General features: G+C 48.4%; 2 protein-coding genes across 5 annotated transcripts in view; both read left to right on the top strand.

Moving 5' to 3' along the window:
• Positions 1–3631, top strand: part of tdh (L-threonine dehydrogenase) — a 5663-nt gene extending 2032 nt beyond the window's left edge. Inside the window, exons 2-9 of the mRNA XM_019885035.1 lie at positions 549–753; positions 882–924; positions 1005–1075; positions 1403–1552; positions 1640–1812; positions 2131–2221; positions 2352–2621; positions 2732–3631. Coding sequence (XP_019740594.1) covers positions 549–753; positions 882–924; positions 1005–1075; positions 1403–1552; positions 1640–1812; positions 2131–2221; positions 2352–2621; positions 2732–2871 — 1143 coding nt within the window. The 3' untranslated portion in view covers positions 2872–3631. The remainder of the gene's footprint in view (positions 1–548; positions 754–881; positions 925–1004; positions 1076–1402; positions 1553–1639; positions 1813–2130; positions 2222–2351; positions 2622–2731) is intronic.
• A 1324-nt stretch (positions 3632–4955) lies between these two features.
• Positions 4956–13649, top strand: part of pinx1 (PIN2 (TERF1) interacting telomerase inhibitor 1) — a 53479-nt gene continuing 44785 nt past the window's right edge. The window contains exons 1-6 of one of the 4 annotated variants that reach the window (XM_019885063.1): positions 5881–6142; positions 7813–7878; positions 8492–8601; positions 8982–9074; positions 9293–9371; positions 9684–9773. In XM_019885063.1, the coding sequence (XP_019740622.1) occupies positions 7857–7878; positions 8492–8601; positions 8982–9074; positions 9293–9371; positions 9684–9773 (394 nt within the window). In that variant the 5' untranslated portion in view covers positions 5881–6142; positions 7813–7856. Of the gene's footprint in view, positions 5435–5880; positions 6143–7812; positions 7879–7900; positions 8107–8491; positions 8602–8981; positions 9075–9292; positions 9372–9683; positions 9774–13649 lie in introns of those variants that run through there. The other 3 variants (XM_019885062.1, XM_019885064.1, XM_019885065.1) reach the window with 3 other exon arrangements.

The raw sequence follows: 13649 nt of genomic DNA on the forward strand, positions 1-13649 counted from the left end.
TGGGAAGCGGAGGGTTAAGCGAAGGTAAAATTTCATTACTTCAATTTGTGGGGATTGGAAAACGTGTCCATTGAAGACATGTTGTTGCTCACCAAAACAAGTGACTTCATTTTTGGCACTTTGGTCGTCCATTTTTTTTTTAATCCAACTAACTAATGCACTAGACATACTGTTAAGTTGTTGTTGTTTTTTTTGGTGGTGGTGGTGGGGGGGGGGGGTCTTGGGAGACAATTTTTTAAAAAAGGGACTTGGGAGTCAATTTTGTACTTGTTTAACTACTCCAAATACTGGTGACTTGTCTTCACTATTTGCCCGTTGGTGAATGTGCATGTTGTTTATGCCCCCCCCTTTTTTTTTTCCCCTGCGGAGCGCCAGTACGCTCAGTGTTTGCATTCCCGGCGAAGCGATTCTCGGCCATGCACACAACTGGGCCTTTGTTGATGTAAAAGATGGAGCGACTCCAAGCACCATAGCGTGGCAGTCGAACGGGTTTTCCGGCTGAAAAATGGGACCAAGTGTGATGATGAAATGTGAATCAACCCTCGCAGGTAACCAGCATGCCCGTCGTCAGAACCCTCAGCAAGGTGGCCAAGCAGGCGGCGGCGGCGCCGGGTGGCCCGGCGTGCGGCTGCCGACCCCTGGCGGCGATGGCGGTGCGCGGCATCAGCTTCTCGCCACGCCAGGTGACGTCCGACGCCAGCTTCCACTCTGTGTCCTTCTCCGAGACGGACCACCCCAAAGTGCTCATCACGGGTGAGTGGGCCAAACCCGACGGCAGACCGGCCGGATCATGTCGATATTGTTTTCCGTTTACAAGTTAGACGGGCCAATGTGGACCGCGCACAATTTCGTCTTCTTTGCTTGACCGTCAACAATTGCAGGTGGTCTGGGGCAGCTCGGCGTGGGGCTCGCAAAACTCTTACGGTAAGAAGGCTTGGCCGGAGCTTTGCTGTTGTGTGAGTGTGTGTTGTCGTGGGGATTTAACGTGACCCGTCGCTCGGCAGGAAGCAGTTTGGAAAGAACAACGTGATTCTCTCCGATATCAGGAAGCCCTCAAGCGACGTTTTCCACAGCGGTACGTCAACTCACTCCCCACTTTTGTCACACTGCGGATTGAGCAAGAAGCAAGCCTTTTCATCTCGCGTCAGTCGGCAAGGTGACAGTTTGTCAGCGAGCCGACGTGTTCCAAAGATGGATTGGATATGACATCAAATTTGTTCATCCTTTTTTGTGGCATATTCATTTCTTCTAAAATGTAGTGAACTGAGGGCATATTAAATTCACGCTGTCATTTTTCTTAAGCGTCCGATGAATTGAGGGATTTCTTTCATGATGAATGGTCTTTTTGAAAAAAGCCCCCAAAAAGCATTGCGGTTCACACACGTTCCTTTGCCACGGTCAGGCCCGTTCATCTACTCGGACATTTTGGACTACAAGAACCTGCGGGAGATCGTGGTGAACAACCGCATCACTTGGCTGGTCCACTACAGCGCCTTGCTCAGCGCCGTCGGCGAGGCCAATGTGGCCCTTGCCAGATCCGTCAACATCACCGGTGAGACGAGCGCTCGCACGCGCCTGCCGGCAAATCTTTTCTTTCTTTCTTTCTTTCTTTTGGCTGACGGCTCTCGGTCTTCGTCAGGTCTCCACAACATCTTGGACATCGCCGCCGAACACGGCCTGCGTCTGTTTGTCCCCAGCACCATCGGTGCCTTCGGACCCACGTCCCCGCGCAACCCCACGCCCGATCTGTGCGTGCAAAGGCCCCGCACCATATACGGCGTCTCCAAAGTCCACGCCGAGCTCATGGGTGAGGTAAGATGAATGAGGAATGCCTTCGCTCTTCTAAATGGTCAGCGCAATTTACGGGCAACGCTCACCGGAGTTCGTTAGCCATCGGTGTAGTTTTAGGGTGAAGTGAAGATGAGATACATTTGAAAAAGCCTGTTGTGTTGAAAAGGTAATGCCTGGAGATTCCTTCCCGCCATTGAAACTGCTCAGTCAGCTCACCTGTGTGTATTTATGGCATCGTTTGCGGCTCTTCGATATTTGGGAAAGACTTTCGGGAAGACAGTGTTGCAATCCTATCACTCTGTCACCGTAACACAATGTCGACCCCCCCCCCCCCCGCAGTACTACCACCACCGCTACGGCCTGGACTTCCGCTGTCTCCGCTACCCCGGAATCATTTCGGCCGACTCCATGCCCGGCGGCGGCACGACAGGTGAGAGATTATTTTAATCGACGTCAAGTCCCAGCGCGTCCAGCCTTATACACTTCTTATGCAACGGTTCATTTTGAAGCCTGCCGCACGCTCGAGTCAATTCATTGACCCTTTTCGTGCCCCCTCCCAGACTACGCCGTCCAGATCTTCCACGACGCCATCAAGACGGGCAAGTTTGAGTGCGTCCTGCGGCCCGACACGCGGCTGCCCATGATGTACATCGACGACTGCTTGCGCGCCACCTTGGAGATGCTGGAGGCGCCGGCCGACGCGCTGGGCATGCGCACCTACAACATCAACGCCATGAGCTTCACGCCCGAAGAGCTGGTGCAGGAGCTGCGCAAGCACATGCCCGAGCTGCAGGTTTCGTACAAAGTGGACCCCGTCCGGCAAGCCATCGGTAAATTGGACTCGTTTTTGGTTGGCTTAGCCGCAAGTGGGCCACGTATTTGGCACTTGGGCCGTATGTCATAAGATAACAAAATGTGGCTCGTCGTTCTTCCCTCGCAGCCGACTCCTGGCCGATGGACTTCGACGACTCCAACGCCAAACGCGACTGGGCCTGGAAGCACGAGTACGACCTGCCCGAGCTGGTCCAGACCATGCTCAACTTCCTCAGCGGCGAGACGCGCATGGCCCGCGTCAGCTAGCCTCGGGGTGCCTGAGCTAAGCTAACAAGGCTTCTTGTACATAGTGTATAGAATGACCAAAGAGGGATTGCAGTTTCAGTGGCCTGTGTACATAGTTGTTTGACTCTCTCTCTCACTTTTCCGCAAGCCCCCCCACCCCCAAGGCCTGTCATTGCTCCACCGCGCCCAACCTGCGGGTGAGTGGGGGTGGGGAGCAGTCATGGGACAACCCGTCGCCTGCACGGGGAAAGAAAAAAAAATGTTTTTGCTGCATCACCAAGGGTTGCCTAACAAGGATTGCAAAATTCTGGCAATTTTCAAAGTAGGAAACTTTGCATGGGAAGAAAAAAAAAAAATCCAGAGTTTGACTCGAATGGAAATTGACCATAAATTTTGCGAGCCTTTGCAAATGTACGCCTAACTGGAATAGCTCGATGATTGCTTTGGATTTAGCAAGGTTAAAAAAAAAACAAAAAAAAAAAAACTTGAGTGGTGCCCTTGGATGCACTTCGGCGGGCTTACGAAATCAAATCGTGCGGCGGGGCAAGCGGTGGAAAATCGTTTTGGAGAATTCTTTGGTTTATTCCACAGCATAATTTATTCTTTCTATCGGTAGCCATTGAAAGTGCTTCTTAAATATTATTTTATTTTGGGGTTGGGGGGGGGGATGAAGGGCAACATGGCACGACACGTCAGCGTTGTACCGACGAGGTGTTTGTTTTCAAGAAAAAGGTCCTTTTTTTTCTGCTCATGGGTTGAAAATAAAACCATTTTTTCTGCATAGTTTGGCTTATTTTCTATTCCCCCTCCCCAACCCTATTTATGGTGAAAAGACTGGGTGCAAATACGTTCATGATGATGCAAAAAAAAAAAAAATACAAATTCCTTACTTGGAATTGAAAAGCTCCAAAGAACACACCTTAGGCAATCCGATATGCACGTCGTGGGCCTTTCTTCCTCTGACATGTGAACGAACTCATTGCACTGCGAATATTCCTGACACTCGCATCCCCTTGGGCCATGTACACACCTGCTGTTTTGTATTTTTTACATGACATAAAAAAAAAAAACCAATGCATGCGAGTGTGCTGGAGAAGCATTTTCCATCACAAGTGAGAACTTGTTGGAGAAAGTTTAGCATGCGGCGCTATTTTGACTTTGTGGCAGTTGGCAGCCGACTCCCGAGTACGTCCCGTCACCCCCGGAGGCCCTCCTTGTACGGACGCGTGCATGTGAAGCAGATGCCACAGGTGAGAAGTATTGGACGGTCAAACGAATTCCTTGCGCAGGAACGCTGTGAGATGATTGATCGTCGCCCCACTGCATAAACAAGCTCAAACTTTGCGCGAAGACACCGGAAATGGCAACTGCGGCCGACCGCACCCCACAACACTTCTTTCTCTTGTGCTACTACATAAAAAGTTAGGCCAGGTTGCAATGTATTTTTTTTCCCAAACGAAAAGAGACTTTAGCAGAGGAACTCAAAAGGAACAACAAACCGGTTGAAATCAAAATTTCAACTGACTGCTGTTTACCAAACGATGGTAAAGATAAGAGAAGAAACCGTTTATTTGTCTCGCAAAGGAGAAATTCCCAATTTCCAGCAGCAAAATTACGAAAGGGAGAAGTAGAAGAACAAAAAGTAAAAGGTCGAAATGTACTTTTTCTTGATGAAAGAAGAGGGTTCGAGCCTTTCTGTGCATGCTGATAAGAGCGACGGAACTCCATTTTCTGGGGTTGGCAGCGGCGGCTCTCAATTTGAGACAAGCGGCTGGCATGAAATGAGAAATGCTGCCAGTATGGTCGTATGCTCTTGTTTGCTTGGTGTTGCCGCTGCCTTCCCGCCATTTTGCGCAGAAATCTCCACTTCTTTATTTTTTTCTGACCCGGTGCCAGTGAAGAGTCCTTTTTCAAGCCTCTTATGTAAGCCGCAGGCTTGCCTGACGTCAGCCAATGGGAGCGCTCCCAGTGCTCGGTGGGGGGGTAAGAAGATTCCCACTGCTTGCAGAGGCTTACATGGGAGCAGGCGGGGGGGGGGGGGGGTGAAGGACAAGACGCGGGGGCAGTGGGCCAAGCGCTCCATGACAATAGTGTGCCTCGAACCTGTTGCCGTGGCGATGGAGGGAGGCCATTGCCACCCTCCCCCGAGGCGTCTGCATGGTTGACAAAAGCCACAATGACACAAAAAAAAAAAAAAAAACTTGCGGCCACGTCGAGCTTGGCAACCTTCACTCGCTGTCTGCTGAAACTTATTTCGTGTTTTACGTCTCATTGCGCCGCTGCAATTTTGAAGGTGAATTTGCCAACGTTGCTCGCCGACTCCAATGAATGATACGAGTGCAATTTAGCGGGGAAAAGGTTTGACAATATCGGTCAAATTGACAGAAAAATCCTAATTTCGCTCCAGGTTTTCCAACCAAGTACAAGTTCCGAATGAGGGATGTTACGATTTGGGCTGAGGTCGTCATGAGAACAACCCGTCTTTGCGTCAGGACCAGAACCGGTGACTTTGATGGCCTTTCGGATCTGCACCGCCGACTGTCTCGGAATGAAGTTGAACCGCGTTCCAGCGCAACTGCCGGAGGTACAAGCAAGCGTGTGCGCCGCACATTGTTTCCTCCATCGGGAGAAAACGGCACAATGAAGTGACTTGAAAAGGCGGCCGTTCTCACTGAGCCGCCGCCAAGTGTTGCACAACATTTGAGAATGTCACGAAGTAAGAGGCCGCAGTTTTGCCTCTCAAATGACATGCGCGCTGGTTGCCTTGGTCTGACCCGGTGAGATCAAAGAGCGTACCGGCACACAAACCTTCAGAAACGCTCATATGACTTGAGGAGAACAATCAGCCCCGCACTTGCCATGTGGTATTTTTGTCGGACAATTTCACCCTACTGGTGAGGGCAAGTGCATTTTGCTCATGGGGAAAAACTAGTCACGGCTATTTTGGTGCAGGAAGCGCGTCATGTCGACGGACGAGATGGGCCAAGTCGTGTCACTAGTGTGGCGCAGTTGTTTAAGAGCACGAGTATGACTATTACCTTGGGCGCTGAATTCTGTTACGAGTATTTGAACCTAAGAGTGACCTCAAGGATGGTGACAAATAAAGAAAAAAAAAGTGCCCATATGGCGTTGTCTTTGTTCCACAATGTGGCTTTAATCCCTCCAGCCACACCGTTGTAAAAACAGCTCCGGGGTCAGATTGTCACTCGGATAATAGCCAGTCTGGCCGGCCGTGGCAACGGTGGGGGGGTTCGGACATGGGAGCGGCGCGGAAAATGTCATGCGATTGCAGGTAAAAGCTGTTCAAATTGGGTCAAGCCATTTTGACTTGTTTTTGCTCCACTGACCTGTCTTTCCCACTTTCACAACCGCAGGCCTCCTTCAGGTCAACCAACTTCTCCGCTGTCAAAGAGCGTTTTCGCTTGCAGCGTTTCTGCAGAACCTCACCATTTAATCAGAACCAGACTGGCTGTAAAAATGACAACAGTCTTTTCTTTCTTTTGTTTTTCGGCCCCCGACTTCTTGGTGGCGATGCTAGACAACGTTTTCGATTCATTGGGCGCAAATCAAAGGGAGCAGTTTGTTTTCATCCACTCTCTCATTTGGACTCTCCAGCCCGCAAAAACTTAACCAAATGATATGTCTGACTCAAGTGAGCTCCCACGGATGAGCCTCGGGCCGGCCTCGTGAATCTTATATTTAAATTACGGCCAACTTGTCGCCTTGCAAATAGTCAGTTACAAAAAGAGGACAGAAACATTGGCCGGGAATCCGTGTGATCTGCTGAGAGCCAAGGGAGTTGACTTTATGAAGGACAACAAGATGCCACGTTCGTGTGCAGGTTGTCAACTGTCAGTGGCTAAGTTTACCCTGAATAAACTGCTGCAAAATTATAAATCATAATAATGTGTCTGTAAATGTGTGGACTTTTTATAGGAACAAGTTGCATACTTAACACACACACGCGCACACACGCACGCACAAGGACACAAACACGCACGCACACGGAAACACGCGCACACAAAATGAAGAGCTGAGGGTTTTCGGGTCATCGAACTTTAATGGGGACGAGCGTTTCTCTTTTCTAGAATTACAGCGCCCCTTGGTGGTCGTTTAAATAAAACAACAAACAAACATTTAACAAGTTCCTAAATTTAAGAACTGATCCAAGTACAAAGACATTCACACGATCATACACTCCATGCGAAATTCTGTACTGTACACCAGCGGTCACCAACCTTTTTTGCCCCTCGGACCGGTTGAATGTCAGACAATATTTTCAGAGACCGGCCTTTAAAGTATGACGGATAAATACAACAAAATGACATGATATGACCTGCATGAAAACTGTGGAATTTTCCAAACATATTAATAAACACGAATCATGACTCGAGGAACGTCCTACTTGCCCGCAACGCGCTCTGGTCGTCATGGTAACGTTTAAACGTGCCTTCAAAATAAGATACGACGCAAATACTGTACAATGAAAAATACGACTCACCATCGCCACGTTATGCAGAGTGGGCTTGGTGGGTGGGAATCTCCCGTTGATGTGGGACTCTTGATACTGTCTGTTAAATTTCGCCTTCTTTTTCATGAAAGTCGTAGGCTTCTCTTCTGTCTCCTGGCTGGGCCTTTTGCCTTTCCCAAAGAAACTTTCCAAATACGTTTGTTTTTTTACTCATTTGACTAGGTTTCATTTTAGCGGTACGCGACCAGAAGCGCGCCTTGACCTGCGTCAAGATTCACATACTGGGTACGGATGTAACAGAGGATCCGGCGATTTTTCAAAATAAAACAAATCTCAGCGCCCGAAATAAATAAAACGAAGGTAATTTAAATTATTCTTTCTGTCTGTGCGGCCCGGTACCAAATGAGCCACGGACCGTACAGTGTACACAACAATATTCCAAATATAATTTCAAACCGGCAACCAAGAGAGCACCCTGTTATTTTCGTCAGGCACCTTGGGAGACTCCTACTCCTGAAGCCGCGTCAGGACCCTCATGATGTCCATGCTCGCCGAACGTAAGAATTATGTGATGACCATAAATAAGCTCCTTTCGTGGGTATTTAACATTTCCGTTTGTTTAAGAATGTGTCTGTTCGTGTCTTTTGTGGCACAACTTGGGGTTAACTGACCAAGAGTGTGTCTGTCGAAAAAGCTCTGAAAAATTCAGCAAGCTAACTGGCATTACCGCTTAGCATCACTGTCCAAATGTGCACGTGTATTATCATCTCAAGTCGGTTCTTCTGGTAAAGACTCTTGATATCATCTGACCTTATTCGTCTTAAGATGCAGGTTGATATTAGTTTGTAATTCAGCTCTGCGTCATTCATACCAGTTGAAATTAAAGAGGCCGTACAGATGAACACTTTAAGCTGTTCTTTAAATATGTCGACGTACTCCGGATGTGAAATTTACATTTTCACTTTGAGTTAAATACTGTACAACAAACGACACGCTTTATTTACAACACAACAAATTACCTGTACACAAAACATATTAAACATTTTGTTTGCCCTGGTGAAAACTTGAGTTGACTTCCACCCCCCCCCCCCAAAAAAAAATTATATACAGTATATAAATTTTGTTTTCCTTAGTAATTCCTCTTGGGGAAATGCCGCTCTGTTTTTTCAGCCCGCAGAAAACAAAAGTGGTCAGTCGATCCGCGGAACAGTGCCTGGAGCAATGACGAGTCCAAGTTTGGACAGAAGATGCTGGAGCGCATGGGCTGGTCTAAGGGCAAGGTGGGTGTCCCAGCTGCCCTGTTGGGTCATGGGGTTAGGTTGCTTAGGGCTTATTTATTGGGCCGACGTATTGGCAAAACTTCACCGGCGACTCTGGCTGTACTTTCCCCACACGTGAGAGCGTAAGTAAGTGTACTGTAAAAAAAAAAAAAGCATTAAAAACAATGGGGGTCTTGCTAGTGGTCTGTGAAAGAATCAGTGAATGGAATACAAATAGAATTTACAACATGTAATAAATAATGGATGGGTCGTCATATATGCTTCACACGAAAAAGAAAAAAAAAACTGTCAATGACAATTTGGGTTGTTGTACTTGATGTGTTGTCAGTGTGACCAGAGCCATGTCGTGTATGTCACTCAAAAGAGCACTTTGTGTGCAGGGCCTCGGCAGAAGTGAGCAAGGAGCCATTGACCATATCAAAGTCAAAGTGAAAAACAACAGCTATGGCCTAGGCGCCAATGGCAGCCAAGAGGTGAGCTCATTTTGCACTTTTGCACTTGACCTTTGCTTCTCGGAGAAAACGGTGGACGTTTTGTCTCTGTTTCCTGTCCTCATCATGAGTTTTCATGAAGGAGTTAGCCCAAGTTCTCTTGTCCGGAGTGTCCCAGTATACATTTCTCAACCAACAAAATCTGCACTCTCCAGTTTGATTGGATGAAATTCAGTTAATGCCCACCCTTGTGTTTCCAGGACAACTGGATTGCACACCAGGATGATTTCAACGACCTCCTTGCTCAGCTCAATAACTGTCATGGCCAAAATAGCACAGGTAATAAAAACACATTTTTGGGGGCGGGGGAGAGGGGTGCTCTGTGTCGCAAACCAAAATTCGAGTGGACCGATGAAATGATTTAACCGTGCCCCCTCCCCCCGGTTTATTTTGCAACATTCTCTTCTGTATGAGAACATTTCGAGATCGGAGCCCCATCTCTTCCCTTCCTGGGACACTAGAGGGTGCTGCGGTACAAAACATGGGACATTTTGGCTATTAAGCTGTGGAAAACACCACAGCGTTTGACGGGAAGGGAGTAACGCACTATTCATTTGGATGCCCTCCACCCCGTCCGTGTATGTCCTGCAGAAACTCAGTCGGAGGAGCAGAAAGGCTTCAGCCTGGAAGAGAAATCCAAGACGTCCAAAAAGCGAGTCCATTATATGAAATTCACCCAAGGTGCGTGCCCACTTGTTGCAGTTTTGAGCTAAAGCTGTTGATGATACACGCATTACTTGAAGGTTGAAATGAAGAGATGTTGACATTTTTATTTCATCTGGTAGCTTCCGCCTCGACTACTGGACAATGATCCATTGTACATTAACCCCCCTCACCTCCCTCTCAAGTTAACTCTCTCTCTCTCTCTCTCTCTCTCTCTCATCTGTCTCGATATAATATTTAAATCTATAAAAACTTGGGACACACTTTGAAAATGTTCAACAGAAAAATCTGCAACCAAAGTAGAGGAAGCGCAATATTGCGGGGGACTGCTGCACTTGTACTCTTTACGTCTCCTCAGTGAATTGGATCGAAAAGGTTTTCTCGACATTCCCACCATGGAGCAAAGAAGCTTTTGGCTCCACTTCACACTGATTGCCTTCTCATTTTCTGTATTATGAATGTTAAACTTTGATGCCATCCGCTCCGACGCACCCCCTCTTTTGGCTCATGGCTTAGACGCTCATCAGGACTCCGTCGGCCCGTGCGAGGTCAATTGGCCCGGTCACTGCCAGGGGAGGTTTTTTTTTTTTTTTTAACTTTCCTCTTGCATGTCAGGAAGTTTTGCCAGACGAGGCCGACACAGCGATAGGCACGAGGAGGAACTCGATGTTAGGGATGACTGGAGAGCAAAATGAGTAAGCGGCAGGTCATATTTTATCACAAAGCCACTTAACGTTTGCACATAGTTGTGAGATGAAGGGCTGACTGAGGTCCAGTTTGATTCAAGGGAAAATATGTCGCAGAGGGCCTCACGCTAATGATCCAAATGATATGTAGCCTGCAGCGTGAGCTTTCATTTCCAGTGGAACACGTAAGGTCGGCCCCAGGAGCCGCTCAGCTCAAAGTCGCCGACGAAAACAAGACAGAGAAAGGACTTTTGTTCGCCAAAAAATAGTCTTTTATGTCCAGGTATGCAACGATAAAATGAATCTCACCCCACGGCTCGGGTTGAACCTTCGTGGCTTGCCGTGAACTGGGTCGTCCTGTTTTGCGATTGCAACACACATTCTAGCACTTACCGCAACGCATCCTCTGGTTACGCCATAGATACTGTGTTCAATTTTGAAGTGTCCAAGCCTGTCCGAACTTCTGAGTTGGCGTTTTCCGTCCACATTATTGATGGGAGCATCTGAGATTTGCCGCCTGCTCTTCATCGCCGCTCAAAAGCTGTGCTGAGCTCAAATCCAAAGCCATGCGATGCTGCCATCAGCTGGTATCTGTTAGGCCTCGCCGTCGTTTGCAAAGCTGAATTTCACTCCTACCCATCGGAAAAAGTCAACGTCGATATCCATCAATATGAGGAAGCCCTTGGATTCCGATTGCGAAAACAAACGTCCGTCCTAGTGCGTGGCTGATCACATCACTGATTTAGCTTGACAAGGGCTACCTGAAATGGCCCGCTTGCTCCACCATACCAAAGCCGGGGGCTTTTAGTTCCGTTGTATTTGACATTTGTTCAAGTCATTCGTCAGCGCTGATTTTCACGGTCGCCAGTAAACATCTGGACGTGGAACATCTCCGCGTCATTGGGCAGCCGCTTCCTGCTTCCTGTTTGGGGCATGTGGCGCGTCCATCTCTGCCGATGACCCCGGCTGATTAAAAAGCGCATTGCGTCTGCTGGATCTCGGCGACCCACGCCGCGCTCTGCCCCGCCCGCGTGGGATTTTCCAAAGAATTGCTGTTCTATTTTCTGGATAAAATCATAAAACCTATCGGAGGACCTTCATCTTAAAATAGCCCCCGTGACCAGTGGCTCGAACAATAGCCTTCTCATGAGTTTTGAACTGTGATGAATGTGGACGTCCACGTTGTGTTGATTTGTTTCATTGTCTTTGCCCCCCACCCCCCTGAGACTTTTCCAAGTCATCCGTCAGAGGAGACCCTCTTCAGCAGCTGTTGGGGATGATCGGTTCCAAAAAAGGAAGCACCTGACTCGATGGCATATGTCTTCGGTGGCGGGAACGGAAGGCTCATCATGGGAAATGGAGCTTGCGTGCGTTCGCAAGTTTCGACTTTTTGAGAGCCGCGTCAGACACGTGATAGATGTCGCGCTTACTATTTTGCAACCCGCGAGACTGTGGCTCCTCTCGTTTGTCCTTCCATATAATATTTAAATCTATAAAAACTTGGGACACACTTTGAAAATGTTCAACAGAAAAATCTGCAACCAAAGTAGAGGAAGCGCAATATTGCGGGGGACTGCTGCACTTGTACTCTTTACGTCTCCTCAGTGAATTGGATCGAAAAGGTTTTCTCGACATTCCCACCATGGAGCAAAGAAGCTTTTGGCTCCACTTCACACTGATTGCCTTCTCATTTTCTGTATTATGAATGTTAAACTTTGATGCCATCCGCTCCGACGCACCCCCTCTTTTGGCTCATGGCTTAGACGCTCATCAGGACTCCGTCGGCCCGTGCGAGGTCAATTGGCCCGGTCACTGCCAGGGGAGGTTTTTTTTTTTTTTTTTAACTTTCCTCTTGCATGTCAGGAAGTTTTGCCAGACGAGGCCGACACAGCGATAGGCACGAGGAGGAACTCGATGTTAGGGATGACTGGAGAGCAAAATGAGTAAGCGGCAGGTCATATTTTATCACAAAGCCACTTAACGTTTGCACATAGTTGTGAGATGAAGGGCTGACTGAGGTCCAGTTTGATTCAAGGGAAAATATGTCGCAGAGGGCCTCACGCTAATGATCCAAATGATATGTAGCCTGCAGCGTGAGCTTTCATTTCCAGTGGAACACGTAAGGTCGGCCCCAGGAGCCGCTCAGCTCAAAGTCGCCGACGAAAACAAGACAGAGAAAGGACTTTTGTTCGCCAAAAAATAGTCTTTTATGTCCAGGTATGCAACGATAAAATGAATCTCACCCCACGGCTCGGGTTGAACCTTCGTGGCTTGCCGTGAACTGGGTCGTCCTGTTTTGCGATTGCAACACACATTCTAGCACTTACCGCAACGCATCCTCTGGTTACGCCATAGATACTGTGTTCAATTTTGAAGTGTCCAAGCCTGTCCGAACTTCTGAGTTGGCGTTTTCCGTCCACATTATTGATGGGAGCATCTGAGATTTGCCGCCTGCTCTTCATCGCCGCTCAAAAGCTGTGCTGAGCTCAAATCCAAAGCCATGCGATGCTGCCATCAGCTGGTATCTGTTAGGCCTCGCCGTCGTTTGCAAAGCTGAATTTCACTCCTACCCATCGGAAAAAGTCAACGTCGATATCCATCAATATGAGGAAGCCCTTGGATTCCGATTGCGAAAACAAACGTCCGTCCTAGTGCGTGGCTGATCACATCACTGATTTAGCTTGACAAGGGCTACCTGAAATGGCCCGCTTGCTCCACCATACCAAAGCCGGGGGCTTTTAGTTCCGTTGTATTTGACATTTGTTCAAGTCATTCGTCAGCGCTGATTTTCACGGTCGCCAGTAAACATCTGGACGTGGAACATCTCCGCGTCATTGGGCAGCCGCTTCCTGCTTCCTGTTTGGGGCATGTGGCGCGTCCATCTCTGCCGATGACCCCGGCTGATTAAAAAGCGCATTGCGTCTGCTGGATCTCGGCGACCCACGCCGCGCTCTGCCCCGCCCGCGTGGGATTTTCCAAAGAATTGCTGTTCTATTTTCTGGATAAAATCATAAAACCTATCGGAGGACCTTCATCTTAAAATAGCCCCCGTGACCAGTGGCTCGAACAATAGCCTTCTCATGAGTTTTGAACTTTGATGAATGTGGACGTCCACGTTGTGTTGATTTGTTTCATTGTCTTTGCCCCGGGACATACTTGGTACCCCTCCACCCCCCAAGCTTTCATCAGTGTGTTGCCCCCCCCCCCA

The sequence above is a fragment of the Hippocampus comes genome, unplaced genomic scaffold (genome assembly GCF_001891065.2).
Source record: "Hippocampus comes isolate QL1 unplaced genomic scaffold, H_comes_QL1_v1.1 scaffold144, whole genome shotgun sequence".
Taxonomy (NCBI): domain Eukaryota; kingdom Metazoa; phylum Chordata; class Actinopteri; order Syngnathiformes; family Syngnathidae; genus Hippocampus; species Hippocampus comes.